The following is a 2959-nucleotide window of genomic DNA, read 5'->3' on the forward strand; positions in this document are numbered from 1 at the left end:
CCCATGTCATGGCTTACCTCTTCACCATCATCAACAGCCTGCAGGGCGTCTTCATCTTCCTGGTGTACTGCCTCCTCAGCCAACAGGTACCACTGCCTGACTTCCACCCGGTCCTCCTACCACCCTTACTCCCTTCAGTGAGCTGACCCAAGCATGCTTTGCCTCTGCAGGTCCGGGAACAATACAAGAAATGGTTCAAAGGGGTCAGGAAAACCAAAGCCGAGTCTGAGAAGTATACTCTCTCAAGTGGGACCATGTCTGATGCCTCCAAACACAGCGTGGTAAGATTATGCAGTGCTCCCAGAGCACTTCACTAACCAGCCCTCTTGAGAAGCTCGTACCTATCTCATTGAACAACCTGGGTATATAGCAGTTGATGCCCTAGAATGGCTCACCCTTGGTTTTCACCTGAACTCACCTGAAGGCACTTCCCTGTCTTGAAAGGAGGTCTTCCTATACTTTCACTCACTTTCTATGCTCTCGTTGACCCTTGCATATGACTGTCCTCTTTCTCCACAATTGTAGAGCACCCACTTTGTGTGACATGAGTGCAACCCCTTTTTAATTGTATTTAGGGACAAGATACAAAATACTCTTAAGCAGAGAACAATGCTGTGATCAACCAAGTAATCAGGAATAATGATCTGTAGCACTGATGCACAAGCTGCGCAGTCACCGCACATCCTTTATCCCTAGTCATTCCATGCCATCCCTGTATATGATGAACAATAAATACGTGTATATATAGTCATAAAAGGAAAGTAAAATAAGTATTAAGTTGGATTGGAGACTTTTCAAAGTCTGCAGTCATTCCTAGTATTTCCAAATACACAAACACTGCAAAACCTCACTAGAGAATCACAGAAAGCAGAGGAGAGATTCTGGCAATGTGAATTGTAGCTAGCATTTGTATGTTCAGGTTTACAAAACCTTTCTCTTCTTAGGCTTCTCTTGACAATATTTTGTACTTTTCTGTGTACACATCTTGCACCTTCTAACACAAAATCATGTTTGCACCTTCCTTCTTAGGAGAATTATAATGAAGAGCTAAGCCTGACGACCTTGTCTCTTAGGAAATGAAGAAAACACTCTCTGTCATCCTTTGGGCAAAGAGTATTAAAAAATGCTTTTTCATGTTTATTACAAATAACTCTTCTTGGCACCACTGTGGGAGAAAGTAAGCAGTAAATGTTTGACATTCAGTTGCTGGAGACTTTTGGTTTTCTGGTGTATACAACATTCTCATCTCACTCCCAGTATAATCAGGAGCTATGACCCAATACCCCAGTAGAAGCCTCGTCTACAAAAATTCTTCCTCAGGTTGATGATACATAACAAGGAAAACCAGCCTCAAAGGACTTTCCTAAAATAGCATCAGAGAGGAAAGTAATATTCACATACCTGCACGTAGTATAAACAACAAATCACAGTTTCTCAAGACTTTCCTGGTTTTATTAGTATTAGTATAGTATTAAAGTATTACATCCCAGAAAACATTTTGGTTACAGGCAAAGTAGACCAGTTGGTCTTCATACATATATACATGCCTCAACTTCTTCACTCTCCATTTCTAAAGACTTACTAATTTATTCATTTCAAAAATATGTACTGGGGGGCGTCTGGGTGGCTCAGATGGTTAAGTGTCTGCCTTCGGCTCAGGTCATGATCCCAGGGTCCTGGGATCGAGTCCCACATTGGGCTCCCTGGTCCTTGGGGGCCTGCTTCTCCCTCTGCTTCTCTCTCTCTATCTCTTATGAATAAATAAATAAAATCTTAAAAAAAATACAAAAATATGTACTGGGAACAGATCAAGAAGATCCAATTCCTGATTTCACAGAATTTAAAAGTGGGGGGGGGGGAGTTTCATCAGAGTAAAATCAGAGCTATGGGACTAGAGTTTCTGCATCTTTATGTTTTATAAGTTGAGTTGTGGAAAAAGGTGTATATGGCTACTGCACATTTTGTGAGATGTATTTATAGATAACATTATTTCACCCTCATGCAGTCTAAGCAAGATCTAAATCCAGAGCAGTTACACCTACAAGAAACTCCCTGAGGGCTCCCTCTGACCAATTCTGTATCAATTTGAACATCAAGGAAAATGACTGTACATGATTATAATGTTTTAAATAAGCATATCCATGAGTCCATACTGATACTTTAAAAGATCATCTAATAGATGTAGAAAATACAACAGAATTAGAAGAGCATGTTTCTTTTAATATCCCATAAATGGCCACTACGAGCACTGAGTAAAAAGCTTTGGAGAACAGGCTGGGGACCACAGTGCCAAAGAATCACCTCACAGACTACCAATTAATTACAAGGGACAAAGTATACATTTGCAACATGGAGATCTGACAGCCACCATCTGAAACTAATGATGAAATTTAATATCATCAGTGGTGGGCAAACTGACTTTATGTATCTCCTGATATGTCATGAAATTACAACATCCCATTTTTAGTAAATAAAGAATTATTAACAAATCAGTCTAACTGAAATCTAATCCAGTCTTTAGGCTGTGGATTGGCAAAGTATAGCATGCAGTCCAAATCCAGGGATTTTCCTGTTTTTGTTAATAAAGTTTTATTGGAACACAACCACACCCTTTCATCGATGGATTACCTATGGCTGCTTTCATGCTACAGTGTCAGAGTTGAGTTGTGACAGAAGCTGTAAGGCCACAAAGCCAAAAATGTTTGCTACCTGGCCCTTTTTAGAAGAAGCTTGCTGATATCTGTCCTTTTAGACCTAACTATCAATATTATGAAATACAGGGGACAAAACAATTTAAATGACATCATGAGGAAACCATCAGGCAAATCCTGAACATGGGCATTCAACAAGACAATTGGCCTGCCCTCGTCTAAAATATCATTTTTAAAGGTGACTAGAGCACTGGGTGTTATACACAAACAATGAATCATGGAACACTACATCAAACACTAATGATGTA

At 39.9% G+C, this 2959-nt stretch overlaps 1 protein-coding gene across 1 annotated transcript; it reads left to right on the forward strand.

The window, feature by feature from the left end:
• Positions 1-6: 6 nt before the first annotated feature.
• On the forward strand, positions 7-1297 carry LOC118005920 (adhesion G protein-coupled receptor E2-like). The gene is made up of 3 exons (XM_034998316.1): positions 7-86; positions 171-281; positions 1030-1297. Exons 1-3 carry the CDS (start codon positions 9-11, stop codon positions 1078-1080), a joined length of 240 nt encoding a protein of 79 aa, XP_034854207.1. The 5' UTR covers positions 7-8; the 3' UTR covers positions 1081-1297.
• The last annotated feature ends 1662 nt before the right edge of the window (positions 1298-2959 follow it).

This window comes from Mirounga leonina, unplaced genomic scaffold (genome assembly GCF_011800145.1).
Source record: "Mirounga leonina isolate KUSES-001 unplaced genomic scaffold, KU_Mleo_1.0 Mir_94, whole genome shotgun sequence".
Classification (NCBI taxonomy): domain Eukaryota; kingdom Metazoa; phylum Chordata; class Mammalia; order Carnivora; family Phocidae; genus Mirounga; species Mirounga leonina.